Genomic DNA, 27,999 nt, shown 5'->3' with positions numbered 1-27,999 from the left:
TCCAAACAGTCAGTGAAATTTATTATTTTCAAACGGTTAAAAATTAAACAGAATTGTTTACGAGCGTTGACATGTAATTAAAGTTAAAATCCCTTCAATTACTGCCGTGCTGATGGAGCTCTGGGAGGCACCGCAATTAGAGCCAATTACACTAACAGTCCATTCATTCGACCTCTGCATCATCAGCGTTTTAAAACAGTCACTGAACGCTTTGTGCCGATGATCAAACAGGTACGTAACGTAGTGGGTTCAACAGGTCTAGTACACAAAAACATTTTATTTCATTATAAAAATGTTTCATGAATGCAGGCCAGAGTTGTTTTGCCTTCTTCCCCAGTGCAGCACCGTGTTAAAATATAAAATCACAAAACAAATCAGTTAAAATAAAATTACACATGGAAATTAGGTTGAAGAGTGTGATGAACTCTGGCAGAAGAGACAACACAGCGGGAAAGTTTTTGTACAAGATGACAAGATCCATTACAGAAGAACAAGTCCAACCAATCCACCGTGTTCCTCTGGATGTGAAGGCTTTAGCGGCTGGTTCTCACCTGTGGATTCACTTCAAACATGAAGAGCAGGTGTATTTTAGATCAGTGAAAACTATCCTGTACATCGCAGACTTCAGCTGTTTTTTTCTTTATAGAAACACAAGTAACTTCAACATCAGGTCACTTTCAGTGTTTTGCACACAATGCAAATAAAAGTCCGTGGGTCAGATTCCAGCGTGGTCCGCGTGGTTTCAGTGCAGCTTCTCCAGCTTGGCCTGCAGGGCCTTGAAGTTCCCGATGGTCTGCTGAAGCGCCGCGTTGGGGCTCAGAGACTGAAGCTCCACCAGGTAACCGCAGATGTCGTCCAGACACACGTTAGTGAAACGACGTCTGAAAGGAAGCAGAGAAAATAGAGTTCAACCAGGATTCAGGATTACACACAACAGCTCCAACTAGTCATTGATTAGTTGTTGATTATTAACATCAACTATTCAACAATAACAACACATTTCAATAATTTAACCTTTAAAGACCCAGAGCTACTTTTGTGGCAGTTCCCAAAAGTTCTCTCTATTTCAACTTTCTTAAGTCATTTTACACCATTTATTCAAAAATTATCATTTGTATTTTGCATGTTTTCGGTATAAATCTGGTATTTTCCTATATTTAATTCACTGATCATGTAGATGTTCATTAACACTCAGATTTAAGTTGAGGGTTATTAGATCAAAAACAGAGAAAACTGAAGAAAAGTTGACTTTTTCAGTAAAATCTCTCATTAACTGAACATAAACCCAGTGTGTGGTTACCCGTCATAAGTGGGTTAGTAGACGGTGGTTACCCGTTATAGATTGGGTTAGGTTAATGGGCGGTGGTTACCCGTCATAGATTGGGTTAGGTTAATGGGCGGTAGTTACCCATCATAGATGGGTTAGTAGACGGTGGTTACCCGTCATAGATGGGTTAGGTTGGTGGGCGGTGGTTACCCGTCATAGATGGGTCAGTAGACGGTGGTTACCTTTCATATGCCGCGTTTCCACTGCGTAGAACCAGCTTTACCCAGTATTCCTGGAGAGCGTTTCCATTACAAGATACTACCGACTTTACAGTACCTGATCGTCATAGTGATGCAGCACGGTACTTCCGTGTCATCTGTTCAGAGAGTTGCTGATAAACTCGCTCGTTGCGTGTTGTCTCATCTGAATTTTTACGTCGGCCACCAAAGACTGAATCTCCTCGACCGACCATGGTGTAGTTTTTGGCTGTTATCATGTAGATTAATGTACCGCTATATTTACTGTCCACTTCCGCATCTGTTTTTGTAAAACGGCGGGTCACAGAGAAAACTGTCTGACCAATCAGTGGTCTGTAGTGTTTACACGTCACGTTTTAGTATCTGGTCCCCAGTCCTGGAACCTCGGCGGAGGCGATACCAAAAAAGTAGTACCGGGTACAAGATTCCAGGCCCTTTTTCGTAATGGAAATGCAAAAAGGCAGAGTCGAGTCGAGTCGAGCCGATACCGCGTAGTGGAAACGGGGCAGTAGACGGGTTAGGTTAGCGGGCGGTGGTTACCTGTCATAATGGGTTAGTAGACGGTGGTTACCCGTCGTAGGTGGGTTAGGTTAGTGGGCAGTGGTTACCCATCACAGATGGGTTAGTAGACGGTGGTTACCTGTCATAGGTGGGGACTCTGCTGGGGTCATCCACGTATCCTGACAGAAGCACATGAATACACTCCACCAGGTGCAGGGGTTTCTTCAGCCGCTGCCAACAGGGATCCTGTGAACCGAGGGGAGACGGACACTTTAGAACTGTGGACCGCTGCTGCATTCAGGGACATGTACACACCACTGATGGATAGACTTGATAATGTTCTGTCGCGATATGACCCACCCTAGTTTTGAAGAGCTGGTCGTAGACCTCCAGAAGACGTGGCAGCTGGACTCCGATCTCCTGCATGGTGGAGGTGACGAAGCCCACGTCCCAGTTGAGCCGACACACCTCCTGCTCCAGAAACTTCACCAGGAACTCTGCAAACACAAACACACACAATTCGGTCATGGTCATTTCTCCCCCGCACTTAAAAACAAAAACAGTCTTCAGGTAAAGATCAGAATGGATGCGGTCAAATCAGACAGAAACAGAAACTGTCAACGTGAACCAAGTGGTTAAAGCAGTTTGAACCGATTCACTGCAGAGAGGCCTTCTCAGAAGTGTTCAGAGGATGGTGCAGAAAACTACTGAGACCAACACAATGTGGCTCTGATAGTTGTTGATTTTTGGGAAAGTCGACTGACTGTGGGAACAGAACTCCCATTACTCAGACTGTTCAGTTCAGGTTCCACATTCAGCACAATGGGATCTAAAGTGAGCCGGACCAGTAAAATACTAGGCATAATAACTTTTACATACTTAATAATCCAAAATTCTCACTTTGTTTTAGTGTGAAAAAAGTCCAATTGCATTATGAAAATATGAATAACCTCAACAACCATGTAAACCTGACATTTAAGAAAAATAAGTGCAATTTGAAGAATATTATGCCTTAGCTTATTATCAACAACTTACAGATCACAGTGAATCTATTATTTTGTTCAAACTGAACTTTTTCTTTCCTAAAACATTTCAGGTGGTTCATATTTGTTCAGGTTATTCACATTTTATTGTGATAATAGTCTGTAATTGTAAATATTTTCATAATACCAAATGACACCCTTGACTGTTTATATTTTAATTGTAATTTTTCCGTTTTGCAAATTCATGCTGTGGACTGGATCGGAACCTTTGATGGGCTGGTTTTGGCCCCCATGCCGTATGTTGGACACCCCTGCTGTTGAGGCTGGTTTGATGTTCAGTTACAGATTTACTGAGTAACCACTAATTTTGGTGTTGATGTTTAAGGGATTATTACTAGGGCTGCACGATTCTGGCAAAAATATGAATCACGATTTTTCTGCTTAGAATTCAGATCACGATTCTCTGGCACGACTTTTTTCACAAAATGTTTATTGCACCGCTGTCAAGGAAAATGGGTTCTTTTACCTCTGATTCTTGTCTTTCATACCACTCCGCAAATAGTCCGGTCACTTATGGTCCTGGTTGCTAAGCGACATCAGTTGATGTGTGAAAGTTTTCAGCGCAAAGAAACTTTCCAGCCGGCACAATGGAATTTTTTTAATCTAAAATTTTTGGAGAGGGCGAGACTTTTGATTGTTGGTTAAAGGCCGAGTTATCCTCACCGGCAAAGAAAAGGAGAAGAAGAACAGCAGCAGAAGTCAGAGAAGTGAAAGTGAAAAGACACTTGGATCTGGATGACAGAAATGACCGACATGAGATTAACTCCGCCGAATGTGAACCTTTATTAGACACCAGTTCAGGCAGGTGACTCTCCCACTCCAACTGGGGCTTTCATCCATTTCACTCTCTTAACTGCAGACGTTCCTCCGCTGTAATTCACTCTTTCCTCACTCAACTGCAGCCGACAGCAGCAGGTCACATGTTCTAAAGACGCTTTACCATTGGTTGAGGGAGGAGGCAAGGTTATAATAGCTGTGGATTTTTCATTATAGTTTAGTTTTATTTAGTTTTGACTTTTTTTCTCTAATTCAGTTAGTTTTAATTAGTTTTTAGAGCAGGTTTGCTAGTTTCTATTAGTTTTTGTTATTTTCTAAATATTCAGTTTTAGTTTAGTTTTAGTTTCTCTATATCTTATCTTCTTCACCGTCGAATTCAAATAAATCCCGTACAGGACTCTGCTGCTTTCTCCCAACTTTAGTCTTCTTGTTTCCAGGTAGAGTGGGGACGAGAGGACGCCTAAACGACAAGTGACAAGAAGTGACGGACCGTTAAATATCATATGGTGCCAGGAGCTAAAATTGATTGAGGGAAATAAATCGATTTCATATCAATCCGACGTTGACAAAGACAAAAATGAAGGGAATTTTTTCCATAATTTTTATATACGTTTTAGATAGTTTTGTAAATACAATACAGTTTCAGTTAGTTAGCATTTTTTTTCTTTTAATTATAGTTTTTATTTATTTCAGTTAACGAAAATGTTCTTACAATTCTAGTTTTCGTCATTTCGTTAATTTTCGTTAATGATAATAACCTTGGGAGGAGGCGGAGGCGGTTCTGTGTTTGTGGGCATTTGTTTGTTATGTAGCCATGAAATAAAATGCTTAAGAATTGTCCGTGTTTAGAAATGAGATCACGTACATGTGTGAATTGAGATCGTGATCTTTTAACGATTAGCCCTAATTATTACCATCATTTTATTCAGTTCAATAATTACTTTGGCACTTTTGCCGATTAAGTGTTTGACTTTGATGATAAAGATGATATTTGAGGACTACTCATCGTTACTGTATCGGCCTTTGAAGATCCACTCAGGTGACGTCCACTTACCTGTGCCCTAACCCTACATGAAGGAGATACTAGAGCTGAGGGAGATTTAAGAAAAACAGAGTTCCACAGAAAAAAACATGTTCTCTTTATCTTTGTGAAAATAATTTTAAAAAGTGAGTAAAACACAAATGACTGAGTTAAAGGAGTTTAGTTGGTAAACGCCACACTGACCTGTCATCCATATCATTCAGGTGGGATTGGAACCGAGTTGTATTTATTCATTTCTCTTATTTTGACATATTTTATTCTTATTTTATTACATACAGTATAAGGGAGGAACAATGCAGACAACACAGATCCAAGACAAGTATAAAGACCTGTTTTCTAGATAAATATTTTCTGCTCATGTCCTAATCACTTGTCAGATATGTATCATTTTACATTATTGTGGAACCAGGTATCAGTTCAGCACAGACCAGGTTTAAGTAGGACAGTAGAGCATGAATCTGAGCTCATTCTGAAAGTATGCCGTACGCCTCATGTGTTCCATAAACAGTGATTAACAGTTTGGAAAAACCGATGGTTGTTTTCTCTCAGTATTTACTGTGATTCGGTGAGTATACAGAGGACGTACGGGTGCTTGTATGAAACTGGATTTATTTTAGTATCTGTCACTTTTGCAGCTTTGTAGACCCAATAATAAAAGGTAAATGTAGACATATTTCCCCCCAGGATGGACCTAATGATGACCTTAGATAAATGCAAAAGCATTATACTCTTGCTCTGAGCCATCCCATAATTAATGAATGTTTAACCAAATATTGGGTCCAAAAATAGAACCCAAATATGGACATTAAATCTTCCTAGGTGTCAGTGCATTAGATTTGAAAACATGTCTGTAAATGGTCTTATATAGACAATAAATAAAGACACTGTGTTAAATGTGTGTTTTCTAATCCACACGAGGGTTTTTCATCAATCTCAGTCTCATTCCAGGTTTGGTGTGGAACCCATCGTGTCAACTGGTGTTACATACAGAACCTGCACAGTTAAACGCATATAAATTGTGAGTGATTTTGCAACAGCAGTCATTTTTGTGAAACACTCTACCTTGAATAATTAGTTTGATTCCCAAAATGTACCTGTGAGAGAACAAAGCGATATTCAAAAAAATAGTTGTGTGTAATTTTCCGTGTCTTTTTTTACCGTTACATGCGGATTTTTGTATAGAAATAATTTAAAAATGTGTTTTATCTGAAAAATAGTTTCTCTTTTATCTCAGCAAATAGACCCAAAGTGCTTCCAAACTTGCTTCATAACATTAGTCTACATCTGGTTTGAATTTTTAGCCCCTCTGTCCTGTTTTCTGGACCAGTTTCATAGAAGCGCCCAAATGTAAAATGAATTACTGTCTCCAAAGAGAAGACAAGTTAGAGCAAGCCAGTTGTAATAGGAAGGTAATTATACAGTCATGTCAAACGTCTACAGGACCCTGCAGAATTACACCACAGAGACATGTTGACACCACTGATGCACAACTCAACTATTTATAATTAGTCAAGAGTGAAACGGAAAGTTCCAAGGAGATGAAAATGAAACACAGCCGTAGGTACCAGACGTGGATGCTTACCCAAAGGAAAATATCTTGGTGTTCCAGCATAAATCTTTCCCAGTGACACTAGTTTCAGACTCAGAGACCTCATCCTGTCTATGGGTTTCATGGCCACAGTGTCCCCCAGTTCTAAGAAAGAAACATACAAAACACCGTTCAATGCAAAAATATCAGATGATTAATGGCAAGATACGGAAAATACATCAGACATCCAGTAATTCACACATAAGGAGGGAGTTCTCCTGGAAGAATTTGAAATGTTTTTTTTTCTTTTTTTTAAATCACACCTAAGGTTAAGAGTAAATATTTGGTACAAATGACCAAGCTGGATAGAATGCAGAGAAATGGAAGCAGACCACTCACATGTATTTTGGAAATGTCATAAATTATCCTTGTTTTGGGATAATATACACACAAGCATGAAGGAGCTACAGGGATATGACATCCATATGAACTACATGATCCTTTATCTTTGTCATTTTAATAACACTAAAGAAAATGTCCAAGCATCTGATAGCTATTTGGTTCAAAGATTACTGAAAGCTGGCAAGAAAGTAATTACAAGGAAATGGGACAAAGTAGATCCTCCTAACCAGGAACAGGGGACAGAGATTGCAGAAGAAATCTGTATAATGGAAAAGTGGACTCTGAGATTACAGAAGGCACAGTTTGAAGAAAAATGGGGAAAATGGACTTTATTCAGAACCCAAAACAGCAACAAAAACAAAACAAAAAGGTAATAACTGAAGAAGCAAAGAATGGATGGACTACTGACAATGGGACTCCCAAACAGTATGAATGCACCGATCTGACTATTTCAGTTCTGATGCCAGTACCGATGCCTTGCGTACTGGTCAATACCTGATACTGATCTGATATCATTGTTGATTTAGAAAAGAGGTTCTCAACCTGCAGCTGTATGTCTTTTTTTCCAGCATTCTTTTTTATTGAAGTCAAGCTAAAAGAAAGTGGCAGTCATACAAGAAAAAAAAACAAACAATATTTTTGGATTTTCTACATAACAAAAAACACAATACCCACCCCATCCCTCCCCCCACCCTACAAAGTCCTGGGCAACGCATCCCCATCTAAGATTAAATAAATAAATATACAAAACAAATAGAGACAATAATATTTGTAGCTATGACACTCATCAGGCATAAATAATAAAACAAAAAGAAGACAAGAGTGGAGTTGGTCTACAAGCCAGATTTGAGAGCAAATGATGTGTTGTGTTAGGCTGTGTAACGACACGTCGCCCCTCATGATCTAGCTTAAAACTCATGAATTCATGAGTTATCAGGGAGAGTTTTTCGTGTTGTAAATAAAGGACATTACTCGGTTCCAGGTAGAGTAGAAGAGGTTCTTGGAGCCGTATGTCTTTTGTGTACCTCGTGCGTACAGAGTGAAATTTGAGAGCAAGACAGAAAGAGAGGGGTACGATGTGGTGGGGTGCTGGGGGGTGCATATTGTCCCGTACATCATCCCCCCCGGTCGCAAATTTGTTTCTCGGGGGCAGCAGGTAGTCAGTGATAAGGTGAGGGGGGGCTCATTTCACTTTCTCACAGCTTTGTCTACAGAGCTATAACCCAAAGGGGAAGGATCGGTCTTACGGATCAGTTGCTTTCACAAATCCCTGATCCAGCTAAAATGTTGGTATCAGGGCCAATATCCAATCCTAGTAATGGATTGGTGCAACCCTACCAAACAGTGTTATATTGTTGTTTAGAAATGTTGACAATATTAATAAAAATTTAAGTAAAAAACAAACAAACATACAAAACACTGATCCCAAAAACCCAACACTCATTTAGGATCCAAGACAAGGCCCATGGTCCCAACATGCCACCCACCTTTCTCCATGATTTCCTGCCACAGTGAGTGGACCAGGATGGGGTCCGAGTGTCCCGCGCAGTGAATGATAGCCAGCTTACACTCAGACAGTTTGAAGTGGTCGGCAAACTCCCCATAAAGCTACACAAATGACATTACACATTATAAACATGTTTGATACTGAAAAATAAACCCAAACCACACATGTTCCACCATCCTGGTGGTGTATGTTACCTTTGTAATATCCATGAGCTCCAAGTCCAACTGAGAGATGACCGTTTTTACAGAGGGATGATGGGAATACTGCCTGATGAGGGTTTCCTGAATCTGCACTTGAATACGCACCAGCTAAGAGAGTCCAAACCCATAAAAACAGAAACACCCAGTGGTTACCATGGCTGCATTGCATCTATATTTACTACAGTGTGACCTGCAGAACACACACCTCCATCTTTTCTTCCAGCTCATGTAGGAACTCTCCATCAGATGCCTGAGCTGAGATGCAGGAGGAACTCTTTGCGGACAGTATGGCCCGAGCAACGTACTCCAAACGCTGCTTCAGAGAGATCTCAGTGCTAGAAACAAAAAGATAGGGACAAGTGAATACTAAGCAAGATGCAACAAACATGTGAAAGGAGAAAGGAGAACCAACGCTGGGTCCTCATGTGACATCTCCAAACCTGTGCATGTCTGCGAGGCGGGCCAGGACGTGCGCTGCTTTGCCAAAGTTACGGTTCTTTTCATAGTAGCGCCATAGTAAGTCCATGTTGTGCACCTTACTCTGGTCCTGCTTGATCATATGCATCAAATGCTCCTCCAGGTACGGAGAGTTCACCTGGACCACAGAACACACAACAAACACAGAGAGCTTTTAAACAACAAACAGGAAATTATCTAACAGTGTTGACAGGTGTTTGCCTTGAGCCAGAGTAAAAATATAAACCTACCAAAAGAGAGGAGAAGCCAGATGGAGAAACGCAGGAAAACTATAGACATTTTAACCTGTTTCTTACAATATATTCATTGTGAATGTGTTTCTCTTGTAATATATGGCATATAGTTTTAGCGAGGAAAGAGTATTTTTCAATCATGTTTGTCCTGAGTTCATGTTAAAAACAAACAAAGATGTCCCTGTTCAGTGCATATTGTACACCACGTTTGACCATACGTATGTGTTTTAAAGAAACTTAGCATAACAATGCTATATGACAATTACTGTTTGTGAATGTAAGAATGACTACTTTTAAAGCATGCTGGCTTAATGACTGTAAACATTAAATAATCATGTGGTTGACAAACAAAAGCATCACTACTACACATTACCAGAAGTCTTTGGTTGATTATTTTAAATATGTATATGCACACACTCTTGAAATCATATTTTATTTATTTATTTTAGTGCTTTCTCTTACACTTCTGTATGTAGCTACTGCTCTTGTATGTCTCATGTTTTTCCTAAACCCTGAATCTATAGTAAAAGTTTGACTGACTGGGTGTTGGTTAGGGTTTGCTGATGGTTTATTACAAAATTAAATTTCAGGGCACTTTGAGCCTTTACTGATGAGAGCAGAGATACATAAGACAGGTGGAAAAAGAGGCCATGCAGCAAAGGACACAGCAGAAGCCTCTACTTTTGTGGTGTACAATATCTAAATGGTGATTTCATGTCTTTCATGTGATTTCTGACTTCCCATCTGATGTATTTAAAGCCAAATCTTTCTAAATTGAATCAAAATGCAAACGAGAGGTCCATATTCAAACATTTAACATTTTAAGCAAAACAGTGTCATTAAAAAAAGTGTGTGCGTTACAGAAGATCAATGTTCAAAACTATCCCAGACCTAACCATACGCTGCCTTCATGTGCTACAGGAATTATAGGAAATACTAGTTACAAACTCAAAAATTGCACACGAACACCTCTTCACATCGTATTTTCCACCTGAAAACTGGGAAAAACTTTTGATCCATGAGTTGCTGAGATGAAAATAACCTTTGACCTTTTCAACATGGCAGAGAGCCACGAGGGATTCATGGCCAATGACAAACAATGCTTTTATCAATGTTCTGCTGCTGTTAGCTGATGATTTTGCACATTTATATTACACACAATGTGCAAAAAATGTGTTTTTAAATGCTGTATCAGATGAATTAACACGTCCAAAACAGTTTTACCCGAGTAGCAGGTCACCATAAATTGTGTATCAGCCATTTTTCATTTCACTACGACAACAAAAGCACTTGAACACAACGCACTGGTTAATTGTGGGAAAGTGGAAAGGCTCAATAGCACGTGAAGACAGCATTAGACCAGAAGGGCATCATAATGACCCTGTGGACTTCTCAGCCTCCCCTTATACAAGCAGACACAGTACCTCCAGCAGCTTGTCGGTCAGGTCCGCCTGGATGAGCCAGTTGTACAGAGCGATGTGAAACAGTTCATCCTGAGACCTCTGGGCCAGTCCCAGCATCTGCTCAAACTGCAACACAACAGATTTTCATTGGTAGTGCAGATCCGATGTACTACGAGGCTAAAACATGCATCTGTCTCACTGTAACTCACATGTGCAGTAGCCTCTTCATTACTGAGCATGTTGGGGTCAGAGGTCATGACAGGAGGCCCTGGTTGCTTAGGGACACTGGGGGACTGAGGGGCAGCTTTGCTTTGGATCACCAGCTCTTGCATTGTGTCTGTGATGCACTTGTAACATGAAAGTCTACAAAAGCAATAAGAGTTGAAAATGTTGGTGATTTCCTACGAACACTTTGAATTAATGTTGTCTTTTTGCCTCATTTTACCTTTCCTGGAAAGCCTGCTGTCCCACTTTGTCCTCCTCTGGCTCTCCGTTTTTATAGAAGTGAGGTCCAAGTCTCTGTGGGTCCTTTTTGTCAGCTGCTGTGAGGCACAACTCAAGAACTCCCTCGTAGAAGCGCACTGGCAAAGTTTAATAGCATTAGCAGACACACCAACTACACAAATATAGAAAGGGTTAACTGTCAGTTGGCAGATATGTAATAATTATATCGGCGCAATAACTCTGCCCTCATAACTGATAGATACTTTTTTAATCCTGAGGGAAATTCAAGTATTCAGCAGCTTTGCATACAGCACAAGAAGACAAAAAAACAAACAGACCAAAAAAGGTGGGTCAGTAACCAGGCTGACATTAAGGTTAGTATATATATATACACACACACATTCCAAAAAACTTGTGAAAGAACTTACTCTAAAAAAAAAACTTCCTGTACAATGCTGTAAACAAAGACTTCTGATTGTATTTACACATTTCACGGTAGAGTGATATAAAGTGTAACAGTGATTTAAGTGATCTACGGTGGTTTGAAAGGTAGGTGTAGTCCAATTACATAAGGTGCTTGGATATTTTACAGTCTCACTGGATCAGCTCTAATGTGATCATGACTGAGACAGATGCCATGTTTCCACTATGTGGTAGCGGCACGCCTCGCCCTTTTTGCGTTTCCATTACAAAAAAGGACCTGGAGTCTGATGCCCAGTACTAGTTTTTTGCATCACCTCCACTGAGGTTCCAAGACTGGGGAACAGATACTAAAACATGACATGTAAACACTGCAGACCACTGATTGGTCATAGAGTTGTCTCTGTGACCCGCCGTTTTACATAAAACAAATGCGGAAGTTTACAGTAAATATAGCGCTAGGTTAATCCACATGATGACAGCCTGCGAAACTACACCATGGTTGGTCCAGGAGATTCAGTCTTTGGTGGCCAACGTAAAAATTCAGCATAAGCTTGATGAGACAACACGCAACGAGCGAATTTATCAGCAACTCTCTGAGCAGACGACACGAAAGTAACATGCCGCACCGCTATGACGTCCAGGTACTGTAAAGTCGGTAGTATCCTGTAATGGAAACGGTCTCCAAGAATAGGACCAGGTACCTGAGTCGCGTCAAGCCGAGCCGAGTCAATTCCATGTAGTGGAAAGGCGGCAAGACCCCCAACCCCCCTCCCCCCCGACCACTCAGTGATGAGTTGTACAATCTGACGGCCAGGGGATTAAAGAGTTCCTGAGCCTGTTTGTGGATAATATGTATAATAATCAATAATGACATCTGTTCCCAGGTGATGTCTGTGGTTGCCATCAACTTCAATCCTCTATTGATTAGAATATTATTTTATACTGAAGCCAGTGTAAATCTCTTGGTTGTGAGTAAAGACTATAGAAAATGACCGTGTTCCTACCTTGCCTGTATTGGGAGCAGACGAGCGGCAGATCTGTGTGTTGGCTGATCTGTTGATAGAGTCGCATGGACTCCCTTAGCGTTCTTTCTTTATCTGCCTTATTCTGGATCTGCTTTGAACTCTGCAGCAGCTCATTAGCCTGAGTGAGAGACAACAGTAGTTCAGTCAGGTCCTGACATACATGAATGAAGACAGGGAATCAGTAACTTTAATCCATGATCATCACGTCCTCAGAATGATCCTGAAAATAAAAAATACAAAGCTGAGACTGTGTCAGGAAGACTGAGCTGCCTCCTGTACCTGTGTGCCCCGGTACCACAGTGTCCTTTTGTCTGTGGTCTATTCATGCTCTACATTAGCGGTGGTCAACCCTGGTCCTGAAGAGCCACACTCCTGCATGTTTTAGATGTATCCCTCTTCCAGCACACCTGACAGTCGTTATCAGGCTTCTGCAGAGCTTGATGATAGGCTTATCATTTGAATCAGGTGTGTTGGAAGAGGGAAACATCTAAAACATGCAGGATTGTGGCTCTCCAGGACCAGGGTTGGCCACCCCTGCTCTACATCTTCCGCAGGTCCTAATCAATACCAGATGATTAACAGCTGAATACTCCTCTACAGATAAAGGTTCAGAAGACATGCTCCTGCTGCTCCTGCTGCCCCCACAGACCTCTCAGACCATGAACCTGACATTTTCTTAGTTTAGGTTTTTGGCTTTTTCTACTTGAGTTCATATTTACTTTATATAATTTGGTTAATTGTTAAAAAATTCATTCATTCCATTTTAAACTATGCCTCTGCTTCCCCAAATATACTTCTTGTTACAACTGTTGGTAACATAACACATCTATAGAACGAGGCTAACGCTGTCGGGGGCCAACAGCAAGGGTATATTCCCGAAATCCCCCCAATCCTCTGCTATATATAAATCTATCCATGATAATTGTTAGACCTGATAGTGGCAGAATAATGGTCAGAGAACCACAAAACTCCACCTAGGGAATGAAAATGACCACATATGAACTCTGGATGGTAGACAGAACATAGACATTTGGAAGAACATCAATATGAACCAAATTTGAACTGTCAGCCTATTATTGCTTGATTTATGTAAAAAAACAAAACAAAACAGATTTTCAACTAAAGCGTGGATGAAGCATGTGGATGACTTATAATAATCATAGAGAAGCTGAAATCCATACAGTTCTTCCACTAGGGATCCCCTATGTTGTTATCAAGGGAGAAGAAATCCAACCAAATCTGTCCTTGTTATCACCAAAACACAAAGGAAATCCAGCAGTGGCATTTGGGGTAAAACCATTAAATCCCTGAAACTCAATTTTGGGGATATAATTATAGCTAATTTGTGCAGATTTCACCAGGAGGCAAGGAATTTATATGCTAAAAAATTAAATACAGGATTTTTTCAAACTTTTAACAATTTGACTTTACTGAAGTTTTTCATGACGGTGGTAACACTGGATATCTAGTATGGTTTAATTTTAAATTCCTGTCCAACTCCACTGAGAAGTATGACATCTGTGTTTGACACAGTCACATCCGTCTTCTGACAGATGAGAAATCTCCCTGTGCTCATATGAACGCCAGTCTAATGGTCAAATGAGCATGAAGACATTTGGTACCAAACAGTACCTAGTATAAAACTGCACAGGTTTGAAAATGGAAGATTGCAGGAAACATCCGGTATCCCTGAACAATAATATACAATAATAAGAGATAGTTAATTTGAGTACAATGTTTTTGTCCTACAGTATGTCTGGAAATATAAAACTGCTTAAAAAAACTACCAAATATACCATGCGAGTGTGTTTGTACCTTAGAGCACACGCTGTCATCACTGCTGTACAGCAGGGGGCAGATGTCCCGCAGATGATTACTGATGGCATCCACAGAGGCATTATCTTTGATGTAGACATTAATGAGGGCAGTGATGAGAGCTCCAGACAGCTCTTTGCCCCGGATAACAACATCCTTAAAACTTGCTCCCTTCATTTGATCTTGAAACTCCTACAAAAGAGGTGAAAAGGCCACAGTGAAATCTATGCCTCCAGAAACAGCAGAGCCTGCAGTGGTGTGTGTTCCAGATGACTGCTGGTGTTTGCACATGTACCTTTGGTAACTCAGACATAATGAGGCTGAACTGATGATCACAGAGGAGCTTCCAGAGGGCCAGTGTCTGATAGGAACGATGCACTAACTGCTGGATGCCCTGCAGAGACACCTTCTCATAGACCTGAGCCTTAGCTGGATGCACAGAGGAAACGACAAAAAGACAGGAGTCACAACATGAAGGGAAAAAAAAATACTTCCAAAGTTCCCATGTGTCAGCGTCATGTTCTATCTGAATCAATCCCCAGTTGAATGTGTGAGGTTGTCAGGTTCTGTCTCTATGTTCCAGTCCTGTGGTCTGGATGCAGGAGATCAATCTAACAATAGAAGTGGATGGGACTTTCACTGGAGGAGAACTCAACTCATTCAATCCAAGTCCATGTATGACTTCTATCAGTGATCAATAGGAATTATATTGATATCTGGAACCATTTACATGTTATAAACCATCAAAATATGGACCATTAGAAGGAAAGATACATTTTAAATATATCAAAAATGTGTCCAAATTTTTTCTAAAAATCTAAGTATCTAAAAACTGTGAACAAACCTTGCAGACATTGTCCCAAAGAAGAGACATAATTTTTTAAAAAATGAATTCGACCTGCAGTTTCGTTAGAGAAGATGTTTGAAGAAACTGCTAACAAAGACACCAAAAACAGCACTGGACACAACACTTTCAGCACGTGGCCAATTGGCCAGTGAGATAAACAGAACATGTGTATTTACTTATACATCAAAGACATACGTACATATGCCCATCAGAAACATGCTTTTGGATACAAATGATATTGTAACAGATACTCCTAATAATATAATACATCATTGACTCTACATATAAATAACACTGAAGGGACAGGTGGGACTGTGTCATAACTCACTGTGATATTTTCTCTGGAGCTCCTGCTGAACCTGCTGTGAGCTGGCACCATCAGGACGCATAAATCCCAGCAACCTCTGCTGCAAGTTGGCAGGGGAGCTAAAACTATAACCAGGAGAAAAAAAGATGCGATTCAGATCACAAACAAGACTGAGCTACAGGTTCAGTACATAATAAGTCACACAACCAAACCAACTAAACTACAAATAACCTGGTTAACCTCCAGTTACAAACACAATTAGTAGACATACAAAAGCAGTTTGTGTTCAGTAACAAGTCTGGAATACAGGCTAGGGCTGCACAATTAATCGATTTTAAATTGAAATCTGATTATTTAATTAGGACAATGTTTAAAAACGGTAATCGTCAAATTTAATTTCATCTCTCGTGTCCCTGGGTCGTGTGCCTCAGGGCTATCATAAGCTCCTCCTCCTCCTAACTGTGAGAGCGGTCTCCACAGTCTTTGGTTTCCACGCACCAGTACAAAAATGGCATTTGCTAAAGACAGTGAGAAGTTCGTGGCTAAAAATAGCAAGAGCAAGTCAGTTGTGTGGAATTGGTACAGCTTCGAAGTTTCCAATGAGAACCAAACCATTCCTCACTGCAAACTCAGCCTGAAGGCAGTATCAGTCAAAGAGAGCAGCACAACCCACTTATTTCAGCTCCTCAAACATCATCACACACCAGAGTGGGAGCAGTGTGTTGCATTGCGGGCTGCACACTAAAACGACCTCCCGACTAAAACACCACCACCAGCCTGAATCAGAATTGAAAATTGAGTTTTTTGAGGAAAAAAATCTGGATTTTGTTTTTTTGTCCAAAATCATGCAGCCCTAATACAGGCTGTACTCTGCTGGAAAAGGACTGACGCTGTCCTTCTGCGATCTGTGTTTCCTTTTGGAAAGTCCCCCTCACTACCCTGAAGAACAACAATCTTCAAGCTGCAACTACACACTGAAAATAAGTGATAAATATGTTTTTTTGTGGTGTTTTCTCATGTTCTGTCCCAGAGGAAATACTCTTACCATTCCTGCCAGTTTCCTGAAAACCTGTCGATGTCAAAACCATCCCATTTCTTCATATGCATACATTTGATGAGAGCAGCTTCTCTCCCAGGACTATTTTACAAAGGTGCTGTTACTGCCCCTGTACTCAGAGCTGTCCACTATCAATGGGACTTGTTTGTTTTTAAGTACAAACAACTCAGGTCTTTCCCTGTTCCAGAAAGACAGTGGATGGTGCCAGACCTATTTGTAGTGTTGGCACAGGGTTAATGAAGTGTTAAGAGGGGTGTGAACCAATTTTGTCACAACACATCAATACATCATGAGCTAACAAGCTAACCCAGCAGGTCTTACCTCGCAGCACCGAGGGACGACGGACTGAACTGAGAATTTTTATCGAGAAACTCCTGCAAACCACGGAGCTCCAGCAGCACAGACTCCAGATCAAAAGAACCAACGCTGCTTTCCAACTGTAAAAACAATTGTTTTCAATGTTTACACTATAAATAATGAAAAAAACTGCTACACATGGATGATTGGTTTATTTAAGATACTTACAATACCGACAGTCTGATTTCCTTTGCTTATCGTTTTCTCAAAAGCAAGGCTCCCATCCCATACATTTCTGATAAACAGAACAAAAGACAAATGCAACATTCAAACAGCAGATCTTAATGCACAATTCACATTTTTTGGTGTGCTCGTTCATATTACACATTAAATGCCACTTCTATCAGTCTTGAGTATGAACTGAATGTGACCCTGAAGTGACCTGCATGTGCAAAAGAGGTCCCAATGTAGCCTAATACCAGAGCCTTCGAAATAATACTACATGACCACAAAGGCACGCACTGTGTTTACAGACGTAAGTATGTTTTTCCTGCTGAATTGTGACGTTTGTCGCATTTCAATGAAGTAAAGCTCGGATAAATGCAACCTGGCCGTTCAGACTGAAGTCACGTTGCAAAATATCAGATACGTATCGGATTTAGGACCACATATGAAAGTGGTCTGGGTCAGATTTGGAAAAAAAAAATTGGATTTGTTCTGTTCAAACTGTCTAACAGTTTAGATACAGGTCACATATGCACAAAAAAAAATACAAAATCAGATTTGGGTCACATTTGCCTGCAGTCTGAACGTAGACAAAGACACTCTGTATGAATGCAGGAAAACTCCTTATATTTTGCACCCAGCAGTTGTCACCCAGGGTATATTCAAAACATGTTGATTTTACACGTTACTGACCCAAGAATCCTGGCGAAGTAAATGCAGATGCCGTTGTGTTTCCCTGAGAAAATCACCTCTGGGCCGGCTGACATGGGAGTGATGGGGGCAGACCCAGCATGCATTGGTGCAAAAGGAGTGGCCAAAGCCGGGGGCACGACACCTGAGGGGAGAGAGTTAACATAAACCTTTTAAAACATGTTCTATCATCTACCGTTTTAAAATGTTGGCGCTGTTTGAAGTGAGACAATGTGCTATTAGAGTTTGCCACACTTATCTATGTATCTATTAGAGTGTTGGTCCTTATTCATGTACATCTCTAAACTAGACTATATATATGTTCTGTTAATGTTAACCTGGTGCTGGAGAACTCATCACAGGTCCAACAGTACTTGGAGACGTCATCGCTGATGGGAATCTCATTTGTGCTTCTCCACCATATCTGAGAAAAGTCAGAGAACTGATTTTAACTCATGTCCAGTATGAAACATGTAAGTGTATAAACAGTCTCATCTGACCTGAAGAACGCTCTGGTCGCCCACTGGGAAACCTCTCTATCAGAAGCAGCACGTGAACAGGCTAGGATCAGCGATGTGGCACAAGCCTGCTCCTCCTGTCCAGAAACAAGGCGAACAAGTCCAGATAAGCACAATGTCCTCCGTCGGTCATTTAGCATCAAACAATGTATATTTATGCATATTTATTATGTAAAATTGAATAACTTCAAATGTCTATGACTCGATGACTACAAAAAAATACAGGGGTTGGACAAAATAATGGAAACACCGTCACCTTAAGATGATAATGCCCCAATCCATACAGCTAGAATTGTTAAAGAAAGGCATGAGGAACATTCTAATGAAGTTGAGCATCTCGTACGGCCGGCACAGTCCCCAGACCTCAACATTATTGAGCATTTATGGTCAGTTTTAGAGATTCAAGTAAGACGTCGATTTCCACCGCCATCGTCTCTAAAAGAGTTGGAGGGTATTCTAACTGAAGAATGGCTTAAAATTCCTTGGGAAACAATTCACAAGTTGTATGAATCAATACCTCAGAGAATTGAGGCTGTAATTGCCGCAAAAGGCGGACCTACACCATATTAAATTATATTTTGTTGATTTTTTAAGGTGTTTCCATTATTTTGTCCAACCCCTGTATATATATATATATATATATATATAAGGTTACTTAGAACTGGGTGTTGCACTGATATTTATTGTTCTGAAAATATATGTTGGAATAAATACCATCATCATTATAAACATTTTTCTCTGGCCTTCAAGGTTTATTTTTGTTTTGTTGTTTTACTTAATTTTACTCATGTACATTTTAACATTCTAATTTTTGTTGTAACCATAACAGGGCTCCTACTACGGCTGCACGATACTGGAAAAAACTGACACTGCGATTTATTTTTTTTTTACCCTGCGATATATATTGCGATATGAAAAACTACTCAGGAGGATAAAATATCTGTGTGGTGCCGACATAAATAGTCAAACTAATTAGTTGTGTTTCCTCTCGTTGTGGCAACAGGTGGAAGGCACTGTCGACACAGAACACATGTTTCAGTTTCATCCTTCTGTAGCTGAAATAATTCCAGATAACCAAAGTTGCTTTTCTTTTTGGCACTATGTCTTCGGTTTCAGTGATTTTCTCTTGTTCGTTGCTCGTTTTTCAATGTTGTTACCAGTGATTCCCTCCATGTGCAGGAGCGTGGTCTGCTTCAGCAAACTGATTAAGAACAATTGTGATTGGTGGATCGCTGCGTGCAGTGTGTGTCAGGCACCCAGGTAAGTTAGATGAGAACACGTTGAGTTCATTTGCCTCCTACATTGCAGGACTTTGCGATGTGACTATTGCGCATACATTGCGATGACGATGCTCAAACCATATATTGTGCATCTCTAGTTCCTACAGGGTTCTACAAGTTAAATTTAAGACCTTTATAAGACACTTAGAACAGAATGTAATGCCTATTTTGTGGCCATACTGGCAAAAATTCCTGACTCCTAGAATTTAGGAACATTTATTCATTTACTTCATCGCCTTGATTCCCATTGTTCCAAGTTAAATTGTTTTCTTGCACAAGGTGCAGCAAACTTCAAACACGTTCCCCTCCACTCATGTCAACCAGGTCCAGAATGATCTTTCCTACAACCAGGTATTATTACATTTGCACTTCCTTGTGGTTACTTTCCACTTGCGAGCTGTCCCTTAAAGTTCTCAAAGGCAGCTTTCTCAGGTGGGTGTGTGACTAACAGCTGCATGTGTGTGTGTTGGGCTCAAAGTTCTGTCATTTCTCACTGGGGGCTGCAAAGCTAGTGATAACTGGTTCCTAATTCCAGTACAAATTGTCGGGTTGGAATGTTACTTTCTTTGCAGCTTGAACACATTTCAACACAATACAGCCAACAAGTTTATGGCAACATAACTTAAGACCTACCATATCAAATTTAAAACCTTTTAAAAACTTGAAGGTATTAAATGCAAATTTGGAAATTCAAGGCTTTTAAGACTTTTTAAGACCCCATGGGATCCCTGCATGAAGAAGAGTTTAAAACCATAAATAACCATCTTTGGTGTTTTCATTTTGTTGAATAAGAACACAGATTGCACTTTATTTTGATTTAAACCAAAATCAATGAAACAAGAAAGTTGATCACAGACTACTGGTGTGGTTTGTACTGATAAACTTACTGCATCTTCTCTAAGTTTTATGAATAACTGAACTGTTTGGTTTCTCCAACTTTCTCTCTGGTCCAAAAATATCACCGGACAAACCAGACTGCAGTCAGTATTTATTGAAGGCTGTGAATGTTGTCATTCAAAGAATACAAGAGGAGCCCAGTTAAACTTAACAAAACTAGCCTTTCTGCATTTAACGTGGCTGTTTAAGAAAAAGTGTTGATAGAAAAAATAAAACTTAAAATGCCTTTACGCTTTAATACATTATTTATAGCTTCAGACATGTTTTTAAAAGGATCTTGTCAAATCTGTGAGTGCAACATAAGGATTTGCGTTACCCTGTGCAGCTTGAAGAATCGTTCAATCTCTTCACTTTCTCCTCCGGCGCAGCTGACCAGTAGGTGGCGCAGTTGGTCCACAGGTCGGAGCTTCTGGAAGATGTGACTCCCCTACAAGAACGTACAAAGTCTACAGTTAGCATCTGCAATTAAGACAACAGATCATCAGAAAACATGGTCACACCAAGAGTACTGAAACCAGCTGAACCTTTGCAGAGAGCAGGACGAACTTCTGTGGGGGGATGTTATGCTGCTGAACCACCACAGGTGAGTCTGTGATGGGGATCTGGTCTTTGTTCAGAGGAGTGGTGATTCTACTTGGCTTCTCCTCATTGATGGCACAAACGGCCCAAGTGTGTCCGTCTACGTTAGACATCATCTGCAGAAAAAGACAGTGGGTCTGGTCTATTACTTTTGACAAAAAAATAGAGTGAAACCACTTATAATGAACACATCTGTCCAGCTTTTACTAAACAGACAATTATTAGACAAAAACATTTCATTTGTCACCAACTAAAGCTCCGTTTGGTAGATATACTGGGGTTTATACACCTTAAAAAGCTGGTAAATGCAGACAGTTACAGTTTGGAACCTGTTACATTGCACGTGTATGTATGTTGTAACATACCTAATTATTTTTGACTCCAAATTAAAAGTGGTACAGGTTTTTTCCAATAATAACATATGAAAAGACCCAAAATGAACACTACAAGCTAATCATTTTAACAGTGTTTGTCAAGGAATGATTTCATCACAGACATTTTGAGCCATATAAGTGGCAAATCATTCTAATCCTGATTATTCAGTATAAATTCTACTGTACATGTATGAGCTGCACTGGAGGGAAAAGCTCAATCCAAGATGAAAGACAGGTTTAATCAGTTTCATTGATGCTTTGGAGTAGCTACCTGAGTCTCCATCAGGGGCTTCTTGAAAGGGAACGAGTCATGATTGATGCACCACAGAAGGTCACTGTCCTCAGTCTCAGACGCAGCCATGAGCAGGACTCCTAATATCATTTAAACATTAAAAAAACACAAACATTGAATTTTCTGGACGATACAGATCTAAATGGAAAACAACAATAACCACCATAACCATTAAAGCTGCGTATGACTTTCGTCACCAATTTTTCATTAAATCTGTAAAACCCGAGTCATAGCCTAAGTATCACGAATCCATAAGACTTTCCGTGATTACTCACCTGAATCTCTTCCCTGAACAATTTCAAAGTGTACTCCACCATAAACACTCCATTTGCATGTGCATTGTGGGAAGTGGAGCTTCACGCAGCTGCATTATGGCCACAGCGGCAACAAACATGAAAACGGCTTCATTGCTTCACTTAGCCACACTAGCTCATTATCTTTGGGTTGCAGCCCGATCATGGCCATTAATACACGTGAATAAGAGCTTGTTGATGAGCATTTGCATATTACAGAGTTATCTAATGTTACAACACTTGTAATTCATTGTTATGTTAATGTGGGGATGGGTGTAAGGTCTAAGTCATGTGCACGTGTTCACCACATTGTAGTTTATTTTAACATCACTAGATGGCGCCATTCTATTGCATTTCTTGGGTGAGTTAGGGGTCAGAGCAGTGGTCCCCAACCTTTTTTGTACTACGGACCGATTTCATGCATGACTTGTTTCCCTGCAATTAGACGGTCCCATCTGGGGGTGATGGGAGACACACTCCAATTGTGTTCCGTAGATCCAGTCTACTCTGGATTCTTGTCTTGTTAACTGTCATCGCAGAAAACCCAGCCACACAAAGATATGAGGTTGAAAACAGAAGAAAGACTTTCAGGGCTTTTGTGGTGATATCCATATATTCTGCTTTGACTTTAATCCGGAATGCACAGAGGTCTGAAGTTGTCTCAAACATGGATTGATGTGCCAGATCAGGTTTGAGGTGCTTGTGTGTCACCTCTTGCAATGAACCTGTAACTTAGGCAGGAATCATGATACTTCCTTCCAAATGCAGCTTTCTGTTTGCAGACAGTCTGTGACCCTTCTGCAGCCTCATCATTTCCTCGTTTCTTCCCGAAAAAGTTGTCCAGTGAATTTTGTTTTTTGCTCATTTCTTTAGGTTGTATTGCTACTGATTCATAAAATGGCACCAGAGTCAAGAGCGGTTGTGAGGCGAGGGCGGAAACGGTCGCTTTTCAAAATAAAATTTCCGCAAGTCTAATGGAAAAAATTGCTCTAATATTAACCACAATTTTTTTTTCTTTGCGGCATGGTACCAAATGATTCACAGACCAGTACCGGTCCAGGGACTGGGGGTTGGGGACCCCTGGGTTAGAGTCTATATGCTGTGTGCATTCAATGTAACACTCTCAGGCTTATTTGATCTTTTGCATCTTTATTTTACTTATAATAATTGAGACCTGTGATAACTGAAGTTAATGCTTATTATTGGTTTGTTGTTACAGACTATCTATCCATACATACATGTGTATGGCATGTGTATGGCTTGCTACTACTTGCAACTGCAGCCGCATGAAGCTCCACTTCAAACAATGCATGTCGCAACAAATTTCCACGAAAATGCCAGAGTAACCTACCGGTTCTGTTTGTAAACAAATGGATTGTTTATGGTGGAGAACACTTTGAAATTGTTCACTGTGAGGGAAGAGATTCAGGTGAGTAATCACGGAAAGACTTACAGAGTCGTGATACTTCGGCTATGACTCGGGCTTTACAGATTTGATGAAAAATTGGTGATGAAAGCCATAAGCAGCTTTAAGTTCATTATTGACAATGTTGGACTTTTTTCTCCCTCAACAGCAGTTTGTTGAGGAGAAAGGAAACCAGGACAGGAGAGAGAAGGCAGTTCCATGGAACAAAATGTCACCTGGACATGGAATCAGACAGGGGAGAGCAGGGTGGAATGACCAACACCTTTAACTCCACTACAACCCTCTGTTAACCTCAGGTTTGTTACCTTTGATATGTAGTGCCTTATGGACCTTGGCAGGCTTCTGAAGGGTGGAGGATGCAGAGAATCCCGGTGGAAGGCGAACGTGGACCAAAGCTAAGAGACTCGGTCTCACCGGAAGATGTTTCTGGAGTGCAGGGGCAAACGGTGCAGTACTGAAGTAAAGACGTACACCTACGGGCAAAACATATGACAGATTAAAAAACAAAAAAACAAAATTAAAAACACAAGTAATGTCATCCAATATGTACCGCTGTGTTCTGTTTTAACATTTAATTTAATGACTCAACACTTAAATTTACCTGCATGAGTGACAGCCAGCAGATGGCAGTCTGTGGACTCAGATCTGTCAATCACAGAGATCTGAACAATGGGTTTGAAGACAGAACGATCAATTGTCCTGTAGGAGACGGAGAGAATGTGCGTAAAGTCAGTGCAATTTCAGTTGTACGAAGGAGTTAGATGACATATGTAAACAACTTCAAAATAAACACTGAGATAAAAGTATATGATATGTATGAGGTGCAGTAAAGTCTGGTAAACCTAGCAATATTTCCAGCTGCTGCCACAATGGAGTTCTGTGACATTGTTGCCACCCGACTCATCCCCTGTCCATCTGCTCCCAGGTCATACACCTGGAGGACACAACAGTCATCTCCAATAAGACGTGATTTCCGCACCAGAGAAATATTAACATGATAATTAGTAAACATCTTACCTGCAGGACTCCCTTCTCAGACCGTGTGAAGAGGGTGTTACGGGTATTGTCAATCGCAATCTGCACAATGGGGTCTAAGAAAACAACAGCAAAGCTGAAGGTCTTAAGGCAAATGACAGTTTTCCCAGAATAGAGCACATTTCCTTTGCTTACCATCTTCAGAGAAGGAGAACTGGAGCACGGAGGGGACGAGGAAGGAAAGAGAACTTTTGGAGTGGTTGATCTTTCTGCAGCGTTGGCTCAGCCAGCCTGCTTCTGCCTGGTAGGCCACCTCATAGAGGCAGCCATCTTTCCCTGCCATAAAGATACGTCCCAGGTCTGTGGAGGTGATGGAGAGGATGTAGGTGTTGTCTGTGGGGATGGAGAACAGGGGGTCTGGAAGCAGCTGCATCCCACCAGACATGCTGTCATTCAAGCCTAGAAAAAAAGACAGAACATGATGATTCAGATAAATCAATGATGTAACTCACCATATGAACCACGTGGGGTATGATGCCCTGATTTCCCAAGTCTAAGCTGATACTTGTATAACCAACAATGTTTAAAGTTATTTATTTTTGGCAGCCTGCCACAGTGTATTCAGTCTCAATTTCGTTTACTCATAGAACTGCACATGGAGTATAACTTCACTCAGCCACTCAATGTTTTACTGTCTTTCACAACAACAAAATAATTTGCTAACACTCCCACTCTGATAAAAATCTAAATGTTTGCATCTGTCTGAGTTCATGGTTAAAATGATGAAGTCCTATGCTATTACCACAAAGACAGATTCAATTTGGTCAGGCCACAGTTGATAGTCTCTTCATTCAAAAGCCCAGAATGCAATCTGCACCTTCACCACTGGATGCCACTGTTTCAGTTTGGACCTTTTATCTAGTGCATGTTTTTTTGTGGACAAGTTAGAGAAGAAACTGCTAAACAGAGAGGGGCAGGTGGTGGGGGAGGGTGACTTACCAGCCTGGCTCTTAGGAAAGCTGAGCCCCAGGATCACGACATCCACAGAAGTGGCCAACACTAACAGGTAGTGAATGTGAGGCTGTAAAATCCCTGAGAAAACAAAAAAGAAACAATGAAAAAATTATGCAAAAAATTACCTTTTTGATTTATAGTGAAATTAAGTCTTACATACACGTACCTTGTTTTGGTTTAACTAGACCAACTGCCAAGATGGTTTCAATAAGGCCATCAAAGTAGGCCACATCTCCTCTGCAAAGAATAGAGAACAAGAGTAAAAGTCAGCAGAGGTTAACAATACCCCAGTCCCCTACACAGTCACACAACACTGTGCCCCTCCTGCTCACTGATACCCTGCATATCCAGGGATTTATTTTAAGTCTTAACTTTGAATCTTTTAACCCCCCCCCCCAACCCCAAAAAAAAGAAAAATGCGCAAAGTGGGAAAGGCACATGTAAAGAACATGTGTGAAATTTGAAAAGATCGAGTGAATAGTATCCAACAAATCGGTTTGACAAAAATTTCAGATGGATGGAATTCCTGGTGTATCTAAATACACCTGCCCCAAAAACAGAATAACTAATCATATTTATTTCATGTTTATCATTACGCAAATTAAAAAATAAATATACCTAACAGTAACCCAGTTTTATCAAGATCTCAGTGTACTCACCCATCTTCATAGTTCCACATAAAGATGTCATTGTCAATGGTAAGCCACGCTCTAGAGATCTCAGGAAAAACTCCCATCATGCAGTTACACTGCATATCTACAAAAATGTTAAGCTGAAAGTCAAACGTTTTGGACATTTTTTTTCAACAAAAGAATGGTCATTTTCACAGTTGAAATAGAAAGTCAATAAGACAAACTTCAAAGTCCACTAGAAAGTTGTTTTAGTGTTTATGAAATGACAAAGGATACGGCTAAACTGCTCCACTAGCTCAGGTGGTAGAGGGACTCGGCGGACTGCGCTGAGCTCTGGGAGGTTTGGCACACTCAGCAAACCTGAGCCCTGGAGGGGGTAGTCCATGTCCGACACACCAGAGAGGGACGGCATGTCTGGAAACACAATCAGCACACACCAAAATATGCTTATGCACTAGTCTTTAGTTTGACTTCACAGTTCACTCGAACACAAATATATTCAGAGTGAGAATCACAAAAGGTGACATACAGTGGGAGTAAAACTACTATTTTCTTTCTTTCTTTCTTTCTTTCTTTCTTTTTTGAACAATTATAGCAAACAAACAATGTTCACTTCCAAAAAAAAAAGGCTGTAGATATAAATCTTCATCAGAGGCAGAATGACAACACCTTGAAAAACAACATGGAGTATTGCATCACCAATAAATATTATTACATAGGTTCCCATCTTTTAGTAAATATGGTTTTCTGAAGCCTGAGCAAGTATGTGATCTGCTCCATCTGGTAAATATCCCAAACTTTTTGAATCCATGTATTATATGAGGGAGGTTCTGGTTTCATCCAACTGATGGTTATAGACTTTATGGCAACGGTGAATAGTATATTCAAAAGGTATTTATCTGCCTTTCTATCCAGACCTTCAGGTATTACTCCCAGAACTGCCACTGTGAAGTTTTGTGGGATGTTCATTTTAAAAACTTCCAAACTACTGTTTTCTAAACAGCTCTGTAATAAAGGTTACCTTGAGTTAGAAAAACATCATACGTAATGGTTAAACAATGTTGGGGAACATTTTACTGTTAACTGAACACTTTTCATACTTTAACTACACTTTACTGATAATATTCACATATTAATAATGAGGGATTGAACTCTGAACATTTATTTGGAGCTGTGTGTTTTCACAATATGACATTAGTATTTTATCAGAAGTAAAAAAGGTGAATGTTTCTTCTGTCCCTGCAGATGTCAGAAACATAACATTACACATTCATTCTGTAAAGATCCTTAAGAAAGGTGCCATCAGCTTGTGTGAACCATGTTTCCTTATTTTCTTGTCATCCTCAGTGTTCACTCACTGTGAGAGGGGACGCTGAGCAGCTCTGACAGGTCCGGGAAGCAGCGGTCATCCTGCAGGTGTCTGTCGATCAGCCGGGCAGAGTTTTCCAGCGCCTCGGCGAGAGCAGCGGCGGGGCTGCTGGGTCCGGCGGCGGACGGCATGGCTGAGCTACCACCGCTAACTTACAGGCCTACCGGGGAAACCCAATCAAAACCAAGACTCATACCAAGAGAAGAAGCAAAACAAGACAAAGAGCGGCTGCCAAGTTTGGTACCAGTTTACAGTCTGTGGGAAGAAGAGCTAGTTAAGCTAACCTGAACCGGCTCTCACTCAGCTACCGTTAAACCCGTGTTAGCTTTATGCTACCTGGCTAACTTAGCATTAAGAAGTGTGTTCAAATGCTCTTTTTACCCCTTTTTAAGATTCCGCGCTGATAGTGGCCGATAAGTTCTGTCCACCGGTTCAAAAGTGTAGTTAAAACAAATTCCTCCAACACTTTCCAACCGTAGCCCGCCAACCTCATGCACAGACGAACGGGTCAAAGATTGTTTTCCGGTGAAACATCTTCTTCTTCGTGTGTTTTTTTCGTAGACTCATACATAGTGTGGCGTCG

The 27,999-nt window shown here is 40.6% G+C and overlaps 1 protein-coding gene across 4 annotated transcripts; it reads right to left on the bottom strand.

The window, feature by feature from the left end:
• Positions 1-27,946, bottom strand: nup155 (nucleoporin 155). 4 transcript variants are annotated; one of them, XM_030150440.1, is made up of 34 exons: positions 27,798-27,946; positions 27,406-27,576; positions 26,324-26,461; positions 26,075-26,171; positions 25,582-25,652; positions 25,401-25,493; positions 24,597-24,860; positions 24,444-24,517; positions 24,269-24,360; positions 24,028-24,125; positions 23,732-23,899; positions 21,687-21,787; positions 20,987-21,157; positions 20,779-20,889; positions 18,268-18,362; positions 18,106-18,191; positions 17,771-17,912; positions 17,081-17,147; positions 16,877-16,992; positions 15,520-15,623; positions 14,640-14,773; positions 14,345-14,536; positions 12,509-12,647; positions 11,083-11,218; positions 10,847-11,000; positions 10,659-10,763; positions 8,965-9,119; positions 8,730-8,859; positions 8,519-8,632; positions 8,305-8,425; positions 6,470-6,580; positions 2,386-2,522; positions 2,165-2,271; positions 743-881 (listed from the first exon to the last, which is right to left on the bottom strand). In XM_030150440.1, the coding sequence occupies exons 2-34, from the start codon at positions 27,545-27,547 to the stop codon at positions 743-745; spliced, it is 4,104 nt and encodes a 1,367-aa protein (XP_030006300.1). In that variant the 5' UTR covers positions 27,548-27,576; positions 27,798-27,946. The 4 variants fall into 4 exon arrangements, 3 of the variants coding, with proteins under 3 accessions (XP_030006301.1, XP_030006300.1, XP_030006302.1); XM_030150442.1 differs by lacking the exon at positions 743-881 and adding an exon at positions 1,420-1,509 and having other exon boundaries at positions 2,133-2,271; XR_003936938.1 differs by lacking the exon at positions 743-881 and adding an exon at positions 1,429-1,509 and having other exon boundaries at positions 2,065-2,271.
• Between the last annotated feature and the right edge of the window lie 53 nt (positions 27,947-27,999).

This window comes from Sphaeramia orbicularis, chromosome 12 (assembly GCF_902148855.1).
Source record: "Sphaeramia orbicularis chromosome 12, fSphaOr1.1, whole genome shotgun sequence".
In the NCBI taxonomy this organism is placed as follows: domain Eukaryota; kingdom Metazoa; phylum Chordata; class Actinopteri; order Kurtiformes; family Apogonidae; genus Sphaeramia; species Sphaeramia orbicularis.
The sequence above is the reverse complement of the archived record's forward strand: the minus strand, read 5'-3'. Positions and strand labels throughout refer to the sequence as shown.